Below are 18,578 nucleotides of genomic sequence, written 5' to 3'. Positions count from 1 at the left end.
CACATCGGGTGCAGAGGATACAATAGATGATGTGTGTGGAGGTGCAGGTGAATCTGTGGTGGATATGGAAGTTTCCTTTGGGGCCTTGGAGGGAGGTGAGGGGGGAGGTGTGGGCGCAAGTCTTGCACCTCCTGCGGTTGCAGGGGAAGGTGCCGGGAGTGGAGGTTGGGTTGGTGGGGGGTGTGGATCTGACGAGGGAGTCACGGAGGGAGTGGCCTTTACGGAATGCTGATAGGGGAGGGGAGGGAAATATATCCTTGGTGGTGGGGTCCGTTTGGAGGTAGTGGAAATAACGGCGGATGATGCGCTGTACGTGGAGATTGGTCGGGTGGTAGGTGAGGACCAGTGGGGTTCTGTCCTGGTGGCGGTTGGAGGGGCGGGGCTCAAGGGCGGAGGAGCGGGAAGTGGAAGAGATGCGGTGGAGGGCATCGTCGACCACGTCGGGGGGGAAATTGCGGTCCTTGAAGAAGGAGGCCATCTGGGATGTGCGTTTTTGGAACTGGTCCTCCTGGGAGCAGATGCGGCGGAGTCGAAGGAATTGGGAGAATGGGATGGCGTTTTTACAGGGGGCAGGATGGAAGGAGGTGTAGTCCAGGTAGCTGTGGGAGTCGGTCGGTTTGTAGCTGCCTGACCTGCTGCGCTTTTCTAGCAACACATTTCCAGCTCTGATCTCCAGCATCTGCAGACCTAACTTTCTCCTCCCTGGATGCTGCCTGACCTGCTGCGCTTTTCCAGCAACACATTTCCAGCTCTGATCTCCAGCTGATCTCCAGACCTCACTTTCTCCTTAGTTGTACAATAGCCTGATTTCCCAGTTCCCAGCCCACATCAGGGCAGTGACCTTCCAGCCAAAACCGGCTGCTTTAGCACTAGGCCTGCTTTCTGTGTAATTTTCTACTTCCGTCATTACGCATTGACATGTCCAATTAACCCTTAATGATCTGGCTTGGAGATTTTTTTTAAGCCCAACACTACACCATGTGGAGTGGTCCCAAATCAGGATTGAATTTCGAACAGTAAATTAACTCCTCAGTAGTTTGCAGGGCTTTTTCTGCTAAACGCCTGCCTCTGGATGGCGAGTATTGATGGAGAGCTAGTTACGTTCATTCAAAAGAGACGGGCTTATCAGGTATCTGTCTGATTCTGTACTGTGTTCTTTAACTGTTACTCGTGCTCTGCTGATTGAGCAGGTTTGCTCAAGACTTGGATGTCTTGTGATGTCAGCTGGATGATGTGGAGCTGTGGGGGAATTTTGTGAAGGTCGGTTATGATTGTTCTTTACTTACAGCTGCAGACGCCTGCCTCCTTCGCACAGAGCGTTCAGGAGCTGACAATTGCCCTTCAACGAACTGGAGACCCCGCCAATCTGAACCGGCTTCGTCCACACCTCGAGTTACTGGCCAACATTGACCCCAGTCCAGGTACTGGAAACAACTGTTCATTTGTCAAATGTCTTAAAAACTAGTCACCTCTCACATTGTCCCAGCTCTCGGGAATTAACACATACCCATCAGTATCATCATTCTCATAACCAACAAGAGCAACATACATTGATGTAGTGCCTTTAATATAAGAAAATGCTCCCAGTACATCTCATGTTAACAAACAAATGTTGACACTGAGTCACAAGGCAGTTATCAGGAAATAAGTAGCGAGGTGGAGAGTTTTATTGAGTAATACAACATGGAAACAGGCCCTTCAGCCCAAACTAGTCCATACTGACGATGGTGCCCATTCAGCTAGTTCCAGTTGCTTCAAGGTCCTTCCATTCGTGTACCTATCCAAATGTTTTTTTTTAAATGTATCTGTTATACCTGTCACTTTCTCTGGCAGCCCATTCCATATACGCACCACTGTGAATGGCGAAGTTGCCCCTCTGGTCCTCCTCAAATCTTGCCCCTCTCATCTTTAAACCTATGCCCTCTAGTTTTCAATTCCCCTGGGAAAAGAATATTAGCATTCATCCTATCTGTGCCCCTCATGATTTTATACACTTCAGTAAGTCACCCCTCATTCTCATACATTCCAAGGAATAAAGTTATTTTCTGACCAACCTCTCCTTATAGCTCACGCCAAGTTCTGGCAACATCCTCGTAAATCATCTTTGCACTCTTTTCAGTTTAACTACATCTTTCCTATAACGGGGCAAACAAAACTGCACACAATACTCCGAAGTGCAGCCTCATCGATGACTTACACAACTCTAACATAATATCTCAACTCCTATACTTGATGCCTCCACCAATGAAGACCAACATGCTAAATGCCGCCTTCACCACCCTATCTACCTGTAACGAGCTTTCGAAGAACTATGTACTTGTACTCCTAAGTCCCTCTGTTCCACAACACTCCTCAGGACCTTACCATTTACTGTATAAGTCCTACCTTGGTTTGACTTTCCAAAGTGCAACACTTCACACTTACCTGTGTTGAATTGCATTTGCCAGTCCTCAGCCCACTTTCCCATCTGATCAAGATCCACCTGTAATATTTGATAACCTTCCTCGCTCTCAATGATTTTGTATCATCCGCAAACATAGAACATTACAGTGCAGTACTGGCCCTTCGACACTCAATGTTATGCTGACCTGAGAAACCAATCTGAAGCCCATCTACCCTACACTATTCCATTTTAATCCAAATGTCTACCCAATGACCATTTAAATGCCTTTAGTTGGCGAGTCTACTACTGTTGCAGGCAGGTCGTTCCACGCTCCAACCACTGAATAAAGCAACTACCTCTGACATCTGTCTATATCCATCACCCCTCAATTTAAAACTATATCTTCTCATGCTAGCCATCACTATCTGATGAAAAAGGCTCTCTCTGTCCACTCCATCTAACCCTGTAGTTTACTTATATATCTCAACTAAGTCGCCTCTCAACCTTCTTTTGTCTAACGAAAACAGCTTCAAGCCCCTCAGCCTTTCCTCAAAGGACCTTCCCTCCATACTAGGCAACATCCTGGTAAATCTCCTCTGAACCCTTTCCAGTGCTTCTACATCCTTCCTATAATGCGGTGACTAGAACTGTACACAGTATTTCAAGTGCGGCTGCACTAGAGGTTTGTACAGCATGACCTCATGGCTCTGAAACTCAATCCCTCTACCAATAAGAGCTAGCGCCCCGTATGCCTTCATAACAACCCTATCAACCTGGGTGGCAACTTTCAGGGATCCACGCACATGGACACAGAGTTCTCTCTGTTTATCTATACCACCAAGAATCTTACCATTAGCCCCATACTCTTTATTCCTGTTACTCCTTCCAAAGTGAATCACCTCACACTTTGCTGCATTAAACTCCATTTGCCACCTCTAAGCCCAACTTACTAATACTTGTACATTTGCATCCAGACTATGTAAATAACAAATAGCAAAGGTCCCAGCACCAATCCCTGTGGCACACCACTAGTCACAGATCTCCAGTTTGAGAAACAACCTTTAGCTATCACCGTCTGCTTCCTACTATCAAGCCAATTTTGAATCCAATTAGCTAGCTCTCCCTGGATCTCATGCAACCTAACCTTCGTAACTAGTCTGCCTTGTGGGACTTTGTCACAGGCCTTACTGAAGTCCATATAGACAACATCCACTGCCCTACCCTCATCCATCCTCTTGGTTATCTCTTTGAAAAACTCTAAAAGATTTGTCAGACATGACTTCCCATGCACAAATACAATACTGACTGTCCCTAATCAGACTTGATTATCTAAATGTTGGTCGATCCTGTTCCTCCGTATCCCCTCCAACAACTTGCCTACCACTGATGTCAGGTTCACTAGCCTGCAGTTTCCTGGCTTGTCTTTGCTACCTTTCTTAAACAATAGAAGAACATTAGCAACACTCCAGTCTTCTGGAACTTCACCAGTGGCTAAAGATGAAGCAAAACTCTCTGCAGAGAGCTATGCATGCATTGGTTCATTTGGATAGGTATGTGGATGGGAAGGGTCTGATGGGATACAGACCAAATGTGGGCAATTGGAACTAGCTGAGTGGGCACCATGGACTAGTTTGGGCCGAAGGGCCTTTTTCGATGCAGGGAATTCCAGAGTTTACAGCCTGGACAGCCGAAGATTGTCGCCAGTGGTGGAGCGATTAAATGAGGGTTGCTTGAGGCTAGATTTAGCAGAGAGCTGAGATACCAGAGTATTGAAAGTTGAACAAGACTATAGCAACTTGAGGTTTGGGGGTGGGGGGAATAGGATGGAAGCGGGTCTGTTGAGTCCACTGAAAAAAAAGTGAAGTCGCAGGGAGATAAGATAGTGAAGAAGGCGTTTGGTATGCTTTCCTTTATTGGTGAGAGTATTGAATACAGGAGTTGGGAGGTCATGTTGTGGCTGTATAGGACATTGGTTAGGCCACTGTTGGAATATTGCGTGCAATTCTGGTCTCCTTCCTATCAGAAAGATGTTGTGAAACTTGAAAGGGTTCAGAAAAGATTTACAAGGATGTTGCCAGGGTTGGAGAATTTGAGCTACAGGGAGAACCTGAACAGGCTGGGGCTGTTTTCCTTGGAGCGTCAGAGGCTGAGGGGTGACCTTTTTGGAGGTTTATAAAATCATGAGGGGCATGGATAGGATAAATAGACAAAGTCTTTTCCCTGGAGTGGGGGAGTCCAGAACTAGAGGGCATAGGTTTAGGGAGAGAGGGGGAAAAACTTAAAAGGAACCTAAGGAGCAACTGTTTCATTCAGAGGGTGGTGCGCAGTTGGAATGAGCTGACAAAGGAAATGATGGAGGCTGGTATGATTACAACACTTAAAAGGTGTCCAGATGGGTATATGAATAGGAAGGGTTTAGAGAGATATGGGCCGACTGCTGGCAAATGGGACAAGATTAGGTGAGGATATCTGGTCTGCATGAACGAGTAGGGCTGAAGGGTCTGTTTCCGTGCTGTACATCTCAGATTTGGAGGGAACTGCTTCACTGGAGGAATGCACAGCCTGGGAGGGTAGATGAGATGGAAACTCTCATCCTTTTAAAAAGTCGAGAATGTGTTGCTGGGAAAGCACAACAGGTCAGGCAGCATCCGAGGAGCAAGAGAATCGACATTTTGGGCATAAGCCCTTCCTAAGGATTCATTTTCTAACTAAGGGCCTATGTCGGAAACGTCAATTCTCCTGCTCCACGGATGCTGCCTGACCTGCTGTGCCTTCCCAGCAATGCACTCTCAACTCTGATCTCCAGCATCCGCAGTCTTTCACTTTCTCCGAACCCTTTTTAAAAGTACTTGGATGATCACTTAAAGTGAGGAAATGACCTGGGAGTTGCAGTGAGAGATCACTTAAAGTGTCATAGCGTTCAAGACTATGGGCCTAGTATGGGAAAGTGGGACTCAAGTAGTTAGTAGTTATACCTTTTAGCTCTACAGATTCAATGGGCCAAAGAGCCTCCTTGGTACTACATGATTCTGTGAGCTTCAGAATAGCTCAGCAAGTGCACGAGTGATGAGTGAAAAGAACTCAGTTCCATTTAAGATATAGGTTGCAGATAAGACCATAAGACATAGGAGTGGAAGTAAGATACGGCCAGCCTGAGACAGGTTGGATGAGCTTTGAAAGTTGGAAGCTGCACCTTATTGTACCCAGTTATAAATCTTGGCATTTTCTCGAGGACTTTACAGCGAAACCTCGAAGTGATCATTCTGTGCCATAAATGTGGCCGTGATGCAATGACATCCGTACTGCCTGAGTTCCCAACAGCTGCAGATGATAACTAATGGCGAAGGATGGCTGGCATGGATTGTACCATCCTCAGCCCACAGCAGCAGTCAGTTCATATTTAGACCCTCTCTTTACCTTCGCTTACATACACAGCCTTCCTTAAAGCCTACTTAGTATTTTGGTCACTTGACCTAAGTGACCTTTGGCTTGCTATGTTTTGTTTGATAGTCAGTTCAGTGAAACACCTTGGGAATATTTTGGTCTGCTGCAAGGAGCTGTCCCATAAGAACTAGTAGCAGAAGCAGGCAATTCAGCTCCTTGAGCCTGCTCTACCATTTCACACGATCATGGCTGATCTCATCTCGGCCTCAACTCCACTTTTCCATCCGTTCCCTATAACCCTTTAACCCTTTAACCCAATAAGGATTAAAAGTCTATTTCCTCCTTACATTTATTCAGTATGCCAGCATTCTCTGGTAGTCAATTCCATAGGTTCCTGTCCCTTTTGAGAGAAATGATTCCTCCTCATCTCTGTTTTAAACCTGCTACCCTATATCCTAAAACTATGACACCTCGCTCTAGATTTCCCCACATGGGGGAGTCATCCTCTATCCACTTTGTCATTCCCCTTAAGCATCACCCTGCCGAAGGAAGGATGCTGTGAAACTTGAAAGGATTCAGAAAAGATTTACAAGGATGTTGCTGCGATTGGAGGGTTTAAGCTATGGGGGGAGGTTGAATAGGCTGAGGCTATTTTCCCTGCAGTGTCTGAGGCTGAGGGGTGATCTTACAGAGATTTATAAAATCATGAGGGGCATGAATAAGGTAAATAGCCAAGGTCTTTTCCCCAGAGCAGGGGAGTCCAGAAATACAGAGATCTCTGCGACGTTTTCATGCAGAGGGTGGTGCGTGTATAGAATGAGCTGCCAGAGGAAGTGGTGAAGGCTGATACAGTTACAGCATTAAAAAAAGCCTCTGGATGTCTGCATGAATAGGAAGAGATATGGGCCAAATACTGGCAAACAGGCCCAGATTAACTTAGGATATCTGTTCGGCATGGGCACATTGGACCAAAGCATCTATTTCCATGCTGTACCATTTTTTTAGATTAGATTACTTAGTGTGGAAACAGGCCCTTTCGGCCCAACAAGTCCACACCGCCCCGCCGAAGCGCAACCCACCCATACCCCTACATTTACCCCTTACCTAACACTACAGGCAATTTAGTATGGCCAATTCACCTGACCTGCACATCTTTGGACTGTGGGAGGAAACCGGAGCACCCGGAGGAAACCCACGCAGACACGGGGAGAACGTGCAAACTCCACACAGTCAGTCGCCTGAGGCAGGAATTGAACCCGGGTCTCTGGCGCTGTGAGGCAGCAGTGCTAACCACTGTGCCACCGTGCCGCCCACAACTCTATCTTAAATACCTCCATTATGTGTGTGATCTTTGAGAAGATTTGTAGCTCAGGTTGAGGTTCTGGATGCAAGTTTGCTCGCTGAGCTGGAATGGTTTTCAGACATTTCATCACCTTACAAGGTAACATCATCAGTGAGCCTCCGGTGAAGCGCTGATGGTATGTCGCACTTTCTATGTGTGTTTAGGTTTCTTTGGGTGGGTGATGTCATTTCCGGTTCTTTTTCTCGGAGAATGGTAGATGGGATCCAAATCGGCGTGTTTATTGATACAGTTCTGGTTGGAATGCCATGCTTCAAGGAATTCTCGTCGATGTCTGTTTGGCTCGTCCTAGGATGGATGTGTTGTCCCAATCGATGTGGTGTCCTTCTTTGTCTGTTTGTAAGGATATTAGTGACAGTGGGTCATGTCTTTTTGTGGCTAGTTGATGTTCATGTATCCTGGTCTAGTTGTCTGCCTGTTTATCTGATGTAGTGTTTGTTACAGTTGTTGCAAGGTATTTTGTAAACTGCATTCGTTTTGCTTGTTGTCTGTATAGGGTCTTTTAAATTCATTAGCCGCTGTTGTAGTATGTTGGTAGGTTTGTGGGCTACCATGATGCCAAGAGATCTGAGTAGTCTGGAAGTCATTTCAGAGATGTCTTTGTAGGGTAAAGTGGCGAGAGATTTTGGGCACGTTGTGTCTGCTTTTTTGAGTTTGTTGCTGAGGAATCGGCAGACTGTTTATATTAGGTATCTGTTCGAATTGAATACGCTGTATAGGTATTTCTGTTGTTAATAACTGCTCGGTGCTACAGTGTGGTAGCTCATTGAAATGTCCTAATGCAGCTCCGTTTGTGGGTGTTGGGATGATTGCATCTGTAGTTAAGTATTTGGTCTGTGTGTGTTGTTTTCCTGTCGGCACACATTTGAAGTTCCCCGTTGAACGTTTGCTCTACTGTGACATCTAGAAATGGTAGTTTATTGCTCTCTTTTTTGTGAATTTTATGCCAGTGAGGATATTATTGATGGTGTTGTAGGTTTCCTCTAATTTGCTTCGTTGGTGATGACAGAGGTGTCATCCACGTAGCGGATCCAAAGTTTGGTTTGGATAGTTGGGAGAGCTGTTTTTTTTCGAGTCTCTGCATTACCACGTCTGCCTAGGAACCCTGGAATTGGTGATCCCATTGGTGTTCCAAAGAAACACTGATGCTACAAGAGCAACCAAAGATACAAACACCAGACAGTGCCAATGTCATCTGCAAAGATAACATTGTTAAGCACATTCAACACCTACAAACAAATCAATGGAATACCCATGGGATCGCCAGTATCAGAGTTCCTAGTGGACGTGGTAATGCAGAGACTGCAAAGCAGCTCTCCCAACCATCCATCTCAAACTTTGGATCTGCTATGTGGTTGATAACTTTGTCATCACAAAACGAAGCAAATTAGAGGAAACCTACAACACCATCAATAATATCCTCACTGGCATAAAATTCACAAAAGAGGAGGAGAACAACAACAAATTGCCATTCCTAGATGTCACAGTAGAGCAAACAATCAACGGGGAACTTCAAACCTGTGTCTACAGGAAACCAACACACATGGACCAAATACTTAACGACAGAAGCAATCATCCCAACACCCACAAAAGGAGCTGCATTAGGACATTTTTTCAATGAGCTACCACACACTGCAGCACCAAGGAACTATGAAGAGCAGAAGAGAAATGCCTATACGGCATATTCAAGAAGATACCCAATAAACACAGTCCACCAATTGCTCAGCAACAAACCCAAACAAGCAGACACAACACGCCCAAATACTGTAGCCACTTTACCCTCCATCAAAGGCATCTCTTCCAGACTACTCAGACCTCTTGGCATCACGGTAGCCCACAAACCTACTAAAACAGCAGCTAATGAACTTGGAAGACCTTATACAGACAACAAGCAAAACTAATGTCATTTATATGGTACCTTGCAAGGACTGTAACAAACACTACACTGGACAAACGGGCAAAAAACTAGCCACCAGGATACATGAACATCAACTAGCCACAAAAAGACATGACCCACTGTCACTAATATCCTTACAAACAGACAAAGAAGGACACCACATCAACTGGGACAACACATCCATCCTAGGATGAGCCAAACAGACACGGACGAGAATTCCTTGAAGCATGGCATTCCAACTGGAATTCTATCAATAAACACGTCAGTTTGGATCCCATCTACCATCCTCTGAGAAAAAGAACCGGAAATGACATCGCCCACAAATAGAAAGCGGGACATATCACCAGCGCTTCACCAGAGGCTGACTGTTGAGGTTACCCAGTAAGGTGACAAAATATCTGAAAACAACCCTTGCAGCTCAGCGAGCAAACTTCCGGCCAGAACTTCATTCTTCTCTACTGTAGAGTGTGTAGGCCAGAAATGCTCAAACTTTCCCCGTAAGGTGAGTTTTCATCTCTGGAGCTAGTTTAGAGAACCTCCTCTGAACTGCCTCCAATACAATTGCAATCAATCCTCCCTATCCGTGAGGATTCCATTTCTGAGAGCCTCAGCAAATGATGACATTTTGAGAATGCGGAGCTCATTTTACAATAAATGTTAAAGATAAGTTAGAAATCATGGATACGTGAGTTTTGCAGCAGATATTGAATTTTGTTGCCAAATTGTGTGTTAGGCAAATTCGCGAATCATGAATTTGAGATAGAGGATTTACTGCACATCCTTCCTCAAGGGATCAGAACTGTACACTGTGCTCCAGAAAAGGTCTCCCCAATATCTTGCACAACTTCGACAACACTTTTATGCTCCATTCCTTCAGTAAAAATATGCCAAAATCCCATTTGTCCTCATTATGACCTGCTGTACCTACATTAGTGCTTTCCGCTCAGGTTTCTGTCCTGTCAGTGAGAGGATTCTGGGCATTCCTCTTGCTAAATGAGAGTTCAATTTGCTAATTGCAATGTTCTCTGTTGTTCTCTTTGTATAACTTCCTGATCTTCTGTTATTTCTGCAGATGCCCCTCCTCCAACATGGGAGCAGCTGGAATGTGGCCTGGTGGCAGTAAAGACTGTAGTGCATGGCCTGGTGGATTTTATACAGAACCACAGCAAGAAAGGCACCGACCAACAACAGGTAAGGAAACTGTGACCAACGCTAAATTTGGACTTGACAAACAGTTAGAAAGCTGAATACCATAAATGCTAATAGTTCTGATGATAGGTCATTGACCTGAAATGTTAATTCTCTTTCTCAACAAATGTTGGCTGATCTGAATATTTAAAGCTTTTCTTGTTTTCACAATTTGACAAGACTCCATTTTCTGGACTGGAATCATTCTCCACATTCTGTACATGGGTCAGTGGAAACGCACTTGCTTTCAGGTCTGAGTATTGATCTTTCAGCTTCACAGATCAGTGTCGCATTGCTGTCAGTCAGAACTCACTGTGCACAAATAGTCTGCTGCACTCCCAACTTCAAACGGGTGCAGACCAAGCTCTTTCTGAACTCGGTCTGTGCACAGTGCTGCCTCCTTCACAGTTAAAAATCGCACAGCACCAAGTTATAGTCCAACAGGTTTATTTGGCAGCATAGCTTTCAGAGCGCTGCTCCTTTACCAGGTGGTTGTGGAGTGTAAGGTCATAAGACACAATTTTCAGCAAAAGATTACAGCGTCATGCAACTGAAATGATACATTGAACAAATCTGAATTGTTGAGTCTTTCTTTTTGGAATGGGTTGCAAGTTTCGGTTCATTAATATGTAAATCCCAGAACTACTTTTAAGTCGTCATTTTTTAGATTCTCTACAGTGTGGAAACAGGCCCTACGGCCCAACAAGTCCACACCGTCCCTCCAAAGAGCAACCCATCCAGACCCATTCCCCTACATTTACCCCTGACAAAATGCACCTAACAACACTACAGGCAGTTTAGCACAGCCAATTCACCTAACCTGCACATCTTTGGACTGTGGGAGGAAACCCACGATTCTCACCCAAACATCACCCAGTCACAACACACTGCCATCCGTGCTCTCAAAACCACATTGTCATCAAGCCAGCAGATAAAGGAGGAGCCATCGTCATTCAAGCTAACACAGATTACTGCAAGTAAGTATACCAACAACTGAACAACCAGGAACACTACAGGCAACTACTGGCTGATCTGATGGAAGAACACACCGGTGAATTAAACACATTGATCAAGACTTGTGATCCAGTCCTTCAGGATTCCCTATTTGCTGTCATCCCGTGCAATTTGCGTGTAGGGGACTTCTCTTACCTCCTGAAGATATTCAGCGTCAACACACCTGGAGGCTACAACGTGTCAGGCAATGTGTGAGAACCTCACTGGCTATGTCGAAGGCATCTTGAAACCCATTGTACAAGGGACCTCCAGCTTCTGTCGCAAATCTACAGATTTCTCTCAGAAACTCAGCACCCCCGGACTAGTCGAACCGGGAACCTTCCTCGTCACAGTGGGTGTTTCCGCTCTCTACACCAGCATCCCCCACAATGACAGTCTCACTGCTACAGCTTCAGTACTCAATACCAACTACTGCCAATATCTGAGCACCGTCCTTCAACTCATCGGCTTCGTTCTCGGCCACAGCATTTTCACCTTTGACAACCAGTTCTTCATCCAGACACACAGAACAGCCATGGGGACCAAATTTGCACACCACTATGCCAGTATTTTCATGCACAAGTTGGAACAAGACTTCTTTGCTGCACAGGACCTCCAACTAATACTATACACCAGATATATTGACGACCTTTCCTTTCTCTGGATGCATGGCGAGGCGTCACTGAAACAACCACCCAGTGATAGCAACAGGTTTCATCCCACCATCAGTCTCATTCTTGGACACATGCATCTCTATCAAAGATAAGCAGCTCAGTACCTCACTCAACTGCAAACCCATTGATAACCTCACAATGCTACACTTCTCTAGCTTCCACTCAAAACACATTAAAATAGCCATCCCCCTACGGACAATCTCTCCACATGCACAGAGTCAGTTCAGATGAGGAGGAACATGACGGATGCCTGAAGGTGCTCAAGGATGCCTCCGTAAGAACTGGGTACAATGCTCAACTCCTCAATCACCAGTTCCGACGTGTCACAGCGAGAAACCGTAATGACCTCCTCAGGAGTGAGACACACCGAACCGATAGGATACCCTTCATTGTCCAGTACTTCCCAAGAGCTGAAAAACTACATGTTCTTCGCAGCCTGCAACACATTATCAATGAGGATGGGCATCTCTCCAAGACCATCCCTATGCCTCCACTTCTCGCCTTTTAATCAACCACTAAACCTTAAACAGACGGTTGTTCACAGCAAACTGTCCGGCTTTCAGGACAACATCGACCACAACACTCTGCAACCCTGTCATGTCGAACATTGCAAGACGTGTCAGTGTCAGCAAAGATGCCACCATTATCCTTGGGGGCACCACCCACCGTGTACGCAGCAGGTACTCATGTGACTCTGCCAACATTATCTATCTCATGCGCTGCAGGCAAGGATGCCCTGAGGCATGGTACCTTGGCGAGACCAAACAGACGCTAAGACGGACTTCGCTTAACAATCAACAGACAGGGATGTTCCCTCCCAGTCGGAGAGCACTTCAGTGGTCAGGGACATTCGGCATTGGATCTTCGGGTGTCTGTCCTCCAAGGCGGACTTCGGGATAGGCAACAACGCAGAGTGGCCGAGCAGAGGCTGATAGCCAAGTTGAGTACCCATGGGGGTGGCCTCAACTGGGATCTTGGGTTCATATCACACTACAGGTGATCCCACTACTCCATACACACACACTCTTTCACACGCGCACACGCACAAGAGCACACATTCAGACACACTCCTACATACACTCTCACGCAGACACGCTCTCTCAATTGCCTCCCTCACTCGACACCCTCCCCATACTGACAGACTTATACTCCATCTCATCCACATACGCTGTACCAAGCTTTCACTCACGCAAATGTGCACCCTTTCACACATACATGCATACTTGCTCTATGTCTCTCTCATGCTTGTGCACACACACAAATCTATGGGTTGAGTTTGTATTTACAGAATTATATTTGTAGATATATTCTATTTTGCTCAAAGTGCATAATCTGCAGGTTGTCAATACATCTAAATTCCACTGGAAAATAGAACCAGTTTGACTCCAGGTTGGGATAGATTCTAACCTCACCTTGAATGCATTGTTTGAGCTGAGATGTCACCTTTTGTTACAAAACCTAAAGTTATCTCAAGAAGGTGACTTAACGGAAGTTCTGGGATTTACATATTAATGAACCAAAACTTGCAACCCTAAAGGACCAAAAACTTAACAATTCAGGTTTGTTCAAAATTTCATTTCAGTTGCATGACACTGTAATCTTTTGCTGTAAATTCTGTGTCCTATGATCTTCCACCTGATGAAGGAGTAGCGCTCAGAAAGCTAGTGTTTCCAAATAAACCTGTTGGACTATAATCCGGTGTTGTGATTTTTAACTTTGTCCGCCCGTGTCCAACACCGACTTCTCCACATCATGCCTCCTTCACAACTTATTCAGTACCTGTTTGCACTGATGCAGCAGAGGTTTGGAGCTCACAAGAGTGAAGTAGAAACCATATCTCACTGCTCCCTGATGTAATAACTATAATGCGTTGCTTTTATACAATGCCATCGGATAGTTGATTTTATCTTTTCAGAACCGAAGAAAATCCTACATAAGTAACTGGAGTAGGAGTAAACCATATGACCCCTCAGGCCTATCCTGTCATTCACTTCAATCATGGCTGATTAGCAACTTTAACTTCATTTCCCACCCACCCCTCAAATCTCTTGAATTTCCCCGGTTTTCCAAAACTCTCACCATCCCTGCCTTGATGCAACCTTCTGGGTTCAAGGAAATCTAAAGATTCTCAACCCTTTAAGTGGGATGTACCTACTAGAGAAGGTGCAAAACTTGACTTACTCTTGGGAAATAAGGCAGGGCAGGTGACTGAGGTGTCAGTGGGAGAGCACTTTGGGGCCAGTGACCAAAATTCTATTCGTTTTAAAATAATGATGGAAAAGGATAGACCAGATCTAAAAGTTGAAGTTCTAATTTGGAGAAAGGCCAATTTTGACGGTAACAGGCAAGAGCTTTCGAAAGCTGATTGGGGGCAGATGTTCGCAGGTAAAGGGACAGCTGGACAATGGGAAGCCTTCAGAAATGAGGTAACGAGAATCCAGAGAAAGTACATTCCTGTTATGGTGAAAGGAAAGGCTGATAGGTATAGGGAGTGCTGGATGACTGAAGAAATTGAGGGTTTGGTTAAGAAAAAGAAGGGAGCATATGTAAGGTATAGACAGGATAGATCGAGTGAATCCTTAGAAGAGTATAAAGGAAGTAGGAGTATACTTGAGGGAAATCATGAGGGCAAAAAGGGGACATGAGATAGCTTTGGCAAATAGAATTACGGAGAATCCAAAGGGTTTTTACAAATACATTAAGGACAAAGGGTAACTAGGGAGAGAATAGGGCCCCTCAAAGATCAGCAAGGCAGCCTTTGTGTGGAGCTGCAGAAAATGGGGGAGATACTAAATGAGTATTTTGCATCAGTATTTACTGTAGGGAAATAGATGGTGACATCTTGCAAAATGTCCATATTACAGAGGAGGAAGTGCTCGATGTCTTGACTTGGGTAAAGGTGGATAAATCCCCAGGACTGATCAGGTGTACCCTAGAATTCTGTGGGAAGCTAGAGAAGTGATTGCAGGGCCTCTTGCTGAGATATTTGTATCATCAATAGTCACACGTTAGGTGCCAGAAGACTGGAGGTTGGTTAACGTGGTGCCACGATTTAAGCAGGGTGGTAAAGACAAGCCAGGGAACTATAGACCATTGAGCCTGACGTCTGTGGTGGGCAAGTTGTTGGAGGGAATCCTGAGGGACAGGATGTACCTGTATTTGGAAAGGCAAGGACTGATTAGGGATAGTCAGCATGACTTTGTGCATGGGAAACCATGTCTCACCAACTTGATTGAGTTTTTTGAAGAAGTAATAAAGAGGATTGATGAGGGCAGAGCGGTAATGTGATTTATATGGACTTTAGTAAGGCATTCGACAAGGGTTCCCCATGGGAGATTGATTAGCAAGGTTTAGATCTCACGGAATACAGAGAGAACTAGCCATCTGTATACAGAATTGGCTCAAAAGTAGACGACAGAGGGTGGTGGTGGAGGGTTGTTTTTCAGACTGGAGGCCTGTGACCAGTGGAATGCCACAAGGATCAGTGCTGGATCCTCTACTTTTTGTCATTTACATAAATGATTTGGATGAGAGCATAAGAGGTACAGTTAAGTTTTCAGATGACACCAAAATTGGAGGTGTAGTGGACAGCAAAAAGGGTTACCTCAGATTACAACAGAATCTTGACTAGGTGGGCCAATGGGCTGAGAAGTGGCAGATGGAGTTTAATTCAGATAAATGCGAGGTGCTGCATTTTGGGAAAGCAAATCCTAGCAGGACTTATACACTTAATGATAAGGTCCTAGGGAGTTTTGCTGAACAGAGAGACCTTGGAGTGCAGGTTCATAGCTCCTTGAAAGTGGAGTCACAGGTAGATAGGATAATGAAGAAGGCATTTGATGTGCTTTCCTTTATTGGTTAGAGTATTGAGTACAGGAGTTGGGAGGTCATGTTGCGGACATGGTTGAGGCCACTGTTGGAATATTGCATGCAATTCTGGTCTCCTTCCTATCGGAAAGATGTTGTGAAACCTGAAAGGATTCAGAAAAGATTTACAAGGATGTTGCCAGGGTTGGAGGATTTGAGTTATAGGGAGAGCCTGAACACACTGGGGCTGTTTTCCCTGGAGGGTGACCTAATAGAGGTTTACAAAATTATGAGGGGCATGGACAGGGTAAATAGACAAAGTCTTTTACCTGGGGTCAGGGAGTCAGAACTAGAGGGAATAGGTTTAGGCTGAGAGGGGAAAGACCTATTGGGCAACTTTTTCACGCAGAGGGTGGTACGTACATGGAATGAGCTGCCAGAGGAAGTGGTGGAGGATGGTACAATTGCAACATTTAAGAGACATTTGGATGTGTATATGAATAGGAACGGTTTGGAGGGATATGGACTGGGTGCTGGCAGGTGGGAGTAGATTGAGTTGGGATATCTAGTCGGCATGGTCGGATTGGACCGAAGGGTCTGTTTCCATGCTGTACATCTCTATGACTCTAAATGAAGAAGCGACTCACATCAGTCCTGCCCCTCTTAACCTTAGGCTGTTAGCCTGTGTTCTGGATTCCCACCAGCAGCGGAAACAGTTTCTATGTCAAGCTCCTTCAGGAATCTCGCATGTTTCAAGGAGACCCCTCTCATTTAGTTTTCATCTCTGGTTAATCCAGTGAACTTTGTTGTTTTACCACCACCAAGTAGTATAAGACTAACTGCTCACAGAATCCCAAGTGTGGCCCCACCTATGAAATAGTGCAGTCAACCTGATCCAAATATGGAGTGATTGGTTTTAGTTCATATATATGAAGAAAGAATGTTCCTTTTATAGAATTCCTTTCATGTCATTGGGATGATCCAAAGCGTTGGAACATAGTTTTGTAATGTAGGAAATCGCAAAAAATCAAATTGCGCACATATATTACGAGCATAATTATGAATTTTGTTGATTGAAGGAATGAATATTGACCAAGCTGGCTCATTCATAAAGTCAGGAAGTATGGGATACAGGGAGATTTGGCTATCTGGATTCAGAATTGGTTGGCTGACAGAAGGCAGAGAGTGGTTGTAGATGGAAGGTATCCTGCCTGGAAGACCGTGTTGAGTGGGGTCCCGCAGGGCTCTGTTATTGGGCCTCTGCTGTTTGTAGTTTTTATAAATGACTTGGATGAGGAGATTGAGGGGTGGGTTAGTAAATTTGCAGATGACACCAAGGTTGGAGGTGGCGTCGATAGTATAGAGGGCTGCTGCAGTGCGACATGGACAGAATGCAGAGCTGGGCTGAGAAATAGCAGATGGAATTCAACCTGGATAAATGCGAAGTGATACATTTTGGAAGGTCGAATTCGAATGCGGAATATAGGATTAAAGACAGGATTCTTGGCAGTGTGGAGGGATCTGGGTGTGCAAGTACATCCTTCAAAGTTGCCACCCAAGTGGATAGGGTTGTTAAGAAAACATATGGTGTTTTGGCTTTCATTAACAGGGAGATTGAGTTTAAGAGCCGCGACATTTTGCTGCAGCTTTACAAGTCCCTGGTGAGACCACACTTGGAATATTGTGTCCAGTTCTGGCCGCCCTACTATACGAAAGATACAGGGGCTTTGGAGAGGGTGCAAAGAAGGTTTACCAGGATGCTGCTTGGACTGGAGGGCTTACTTTATGAAGAAAAGTTGAATAAGCTCAGACTTTTCTCTCTGGAGAGGAGGAGGAAGAGAGGAGACCTGATCGAGGTGTACAAAATAATGAGAGGAATAGATAGATTCAATAGCCAGAGACTTTTCCCCAGGGCAGGATTGATTGGTACGAGAAGTCATAGTTTGAAGATATTAGGAGGAAGGTATAAAGGAGATGTCAGAGGTAGGTTCTTTACGCACAGAGTTCTAAATGCGTGGAATGCATTGCCAGCGGTGGTGGGGAAGCAGAGTCATTAGGGACATTTTAAGCGACATGCACGTGGATAGCAGTGAGTTGAGGGGTGCGTTGGTTAAGTTACTATATTTTACATTAGGATTAAATCTTGGCACAACGTATTGGGCCAAGGGCCTGTTCTGTGCTTTACTTTTCTATGTTCTATGACCATGTGATTTGCTCATATATAACTGAGAGGGCAGGTGGGAAGCTCTGTTTAACATCTCATCCAACAATACAGCACTCCCTCTGGACTGCGTGAGAGCGTCAGCCCATGTTGAGCATCTCAAATTACACTCCTGCCACTGGCAATGCCTGCCTCAAAAAATGAGCTGGGGCTAGCTCAGTTGATGGCTTGCAGAAATCCCCCTCTGTTACTGCCATGGTTAAACCAGGGTGGTACAGTGGTTCAGTGGTTAGCATTGCTGCTGCACAGCACCAGGAACCGGCTTCGATTCCAGCCTCGGGTGACTGTGTGTGGAGTTTGCACATTCTCTCTGTGTGCGTGGGTTTCCTCTGGATGCTCCAGCTACCTCCTACAATCAAAAGAGGTGCAGCTTAGTTGAGTTGGCCATGATAAATTGCCCATAGTGTTCAGGGACGTGTAAATTAGGGGTAAACGTAGAGTCATAGGGTTGGGGAATGGGTTTGTGTAGGATACTCTTCAGATGTTCAGTGTGGACTTGTTGGGCCAAAGGGCCTTTTTCCATGCTGTGAGGGATTCCATAAAACCATCAGTACCAGAATGCTTCTATAGTTTGAGTGGCTATGTGGATAAAATGAAGAAGCTGGGAAAATTTGCCTTTAAGCAGAAAAGGGCAAGAGGAATTTAATGGAAATCTTGACCTTTTTGGTGGA

At 45.2% G+C, this 18,578-nt stretch overlaps 1 protein-coding gene across 4 annotated transcripts in view; it reads left to right on the top strand.

Moving 5' to 3' along the window:
* LOC122554671 (roquin-1-like) overlaps window positions 1-18,578 on the top strand; it is a 127,322-nt gene that overhangs the window by 67,229 nt on the left and 41,515 nt on the right. For all 4 annotated transcript variants that reach the window (XM_043700037.2, XM_087990938.1, XM_087990937.1 and 1 more), the window contains exons 7-8: window positions 1,289-1,421; window positions 10,097-10,215. In XM_043700037.2, coding sequence (XP_043555972.2) covers window positions 1,289-1,421; window positions 10,097-10,215 — 252 coding nt within the window. The remainder of the gene's footprint in view (window positions 1-1,288; window positions 1,422-10,096; window positions 10,216-18,578) is intronic.

This window comes from Chiloscyllium plagiosum, unplaced genomic scaffold (assembly GCF_037043375.1).
Source record: "Chiloscyllium plagiosum isolate Xiang-an unplaced genomic scaffold, Cpla_swu_hap1 HiC_scaffold_9, whole genome shotgun sequence".
Taxonomy (NCBI): domain Eukaryota; kingdom Metazoa; phylum Chordata; class Chondrichthyes; order Orectolobiformes; family Hemiscylliidae; genus Chiloscyllium; species Chiloscyllium plagiosum.
The sequence above is the reverse complement of the archived record's forward strand: the minus strand, read 5'-3'. Positions and strand labels throughout refer to the sequence as shown.